The sequence below is a fragment of the Pollicipes pollicipes genome, unplaced genomic scaffold (genome assembly GCF_011947565.3).
Source record: "Pollicipes pollicipes isolate AB1234 unplaced genomic scaffold, Ppol_2.1 Scaffold_4740;HRSCAF=5597_pilon_pilon_pilon, whole genome shotgun sequence".
In the NCBI taxonomy this organism is placed as follows: Eukaryota; Metazoa; Arthropoda; class Thecostraca; order Pollicipedomorpha; family Pollicipedidae; genus Pollicipes; species Pollicipes pollicipes.
This window is the reverse complement of record NW_023596545.1, coordinates 41,465,365-41,467,520: the sequence shown is the minus strand read 5'-3', so window position 1 is coordinate 41,467,520 and position 2,156 is coordinate 41,465,365. Positions and strand designations below refer to the sequence as shown.

At 60.3% G+C, this 2,156-nt stretch overlaps 1 protein-coding gene across 1 annotated transcript; it reads left to right on the top strand.

The window, feature by feature from the left end:
- The first annotated feature begins 483 nt into the window (after positions 1-483).
- On the top strand, positions 484-1,530 carry LOC119098785 (maleylacetoacetate isomerase). Its single transcript, XM_037221826.1, has one exon. It carries the CDS (start codon positions 541-543, stop codon positions 1,225-1,227), a length of 687 nt encoding a protein of 228 aa, XP_037077721.1. The 5' UTR covers positions 484-540; the 3' UTR covers positions 1,228-1,530.
- The last annotated feature ends 626 nt before the right edge of the window (positions 1,531-2,156 follow it).

Sequence of the window (2,156 nt, the reverse complement as noted above, 5' to 3'; positions counted from 1 at the left end):
TGGTGTTAGAGCGTAATTCGTCGTTTCGTTTCTGACACAGGATAACTCCACCAATGAGCCATTCGTTAAGGTGCCTGCTGTTCATCGGGCAGCAGTAATTGGACGCCGCTCGTTCTGCTTGAAGGAGGAAGGCCCCATCCCACAACACTAAGCATTTTGTGCACAACTCTAGACAGAAGCACGAGGTTGCCGCAGCCAAATGTCCGGTGTCCGCCCGTCGCTGATTGGTGGGCCATCTGTTACTTATATTTGAAAGGCCAAACGAGATACGCATCTCATGCTCTAACGGAGCGCTCTCAGGCCTTTACAGGACACTCTCATCTCATCCTCTCTCTCGCCTTTTGCCATCCTCTCCATCTCCCCCTGCCGTACCCGCGAGCCCCACGCGCCACGCCTAATCTGTCGAGTCGCCGCCCGACCTTCAGACTCGGGGCAGATGGCGTCTGGCTCACCGTGACTGACCGCATCAGTGAGCGGCGACGGCCCCTCTTCGCCGGAGCGCAGCGCGTCAGTCCACGCCACCCCGCCCCGACAGAGACCATGAAGCTGTATTCGTTCTTCATGAGCTCGTGCGCGTGGCGCGTGCGGGTAGTGCTGCAGGCCAAGGGTGTGGAGCACGAATACGTGGCGGTGAACTTGCTGACACAGGAGCAGCGTGACGCGGCGTTCCTGCGGGTGAACCCGCTCGGCCAGGTGCCCGTTCTCGTGGACGGCGACCTCGTGCTGACGCAGTCGCTGGCGATGCTCGAATACCTGGAGGAGAAGTACCCGACGCCGGCGCTGCTGCCCAGCGAGACGGCGCAGCGCGCCCAGGTCCGCAACATCTGCGAGATGATCAACTCGGGCATGCAGCCGGTGCAGTCGGGCGCCTTCCGCCGGCTGAACGAGATCGGCGGCGAGGGCGCCGGCCTCGCCTGGGGTCGCGAGGCGATCGAGCGCGGCTTCGAGGCGCTGGAGGCCGTGCTGGCCTGCTGCGCCGGCCGCTGCTGCGTCGGCGACCGGCTGAGCCTGGCCGACTGTTGCCTGGTACCGCAGGTGTTCAACGCGCGCCGCCGCTTCGGCGTCGACGTCAGTCGCTTCCCCACCATCAGTCGGCTGCAGGATGCGCTGCTGCAGCGGCCCGAATTCGTTGCCTCCCACCCGGCTCGGATGCCAGACTGCCCGGCCGGCTTCTCGGCGGACGCGCCTGGCCAAGGTCGTGCGGCGGCCACGGCGGCAGCGCAGTGAACGAGAATGAGTGGCGGCGACAGGAACGGCGTGTGCGGTGAAGCCCCCCGCAGCAGCGACGGGGACGAGGCTAGCTGACATGAGTGATGCCCACAGTTGTTGTTGGTGTTTGGAACAGTTGTGACCAGTTGTCCCCATAGTTAGTGTAGTGAACGACGAGATTGGAGGCATGTTGTGTCCGTGGTGTAGCCCTCGGGCCAGCGACTGTGAACGCCGCTGGTGGCCTCTGCCCGCACAGCGCCGCGCCCTGCAGCCAGCCGGGCGTGCGCCACCGGCAGCAATAGGAAGCGTGCGGTGCAGGGATATGGTACATAATCATGCTTCATTCACAAGCTAGTTTGGAAACCCCACAAGTCACTAGGAACTCTGGTGCCTTTACATATCAAAACAATTGACTGCATGAAGAGGCTGTCTGACAAACATGGGAATGAAGCTATGACGCTTTTTTCTGATGCTTGCCGCGTGTAAATGCGCAGGTCTTTACAAAGGCAACGATAGGTACTGCAGTCCAGTTGAAATGGAGCCATAGCCCTGGTGTTTTCCTCTCCAGCAGTTCGAAATTACGATACTACCCCATGCACTGCAGCGCATTTTGCTCAAGATACGTTTCTGCATTTCGGCGTGGTTGTGATCCGGAAAATACGAAAGGCCGAGATATGGCCGATCAGCGGGGCAGTTAGGCCGCTAGTCTGACATCGCCGGTGCCATGACCCTCGCTCTAGCTCCGCCCACACAACGATCATTTCTCGGCATATGGTATAAACGGAGCCACGTCTAGAGACTGATCGGATGGGGCTCCTCCTGACATAAATATGCCCCAAGGGCTCGCGTGGCACCACCTGCTTTAATGGTCGTAGCAGGGATCTGACCACGAATAACGCGTGCAGGAGTGAGCCGACAGCACGAAAACATCCATCATTGCTACGCTT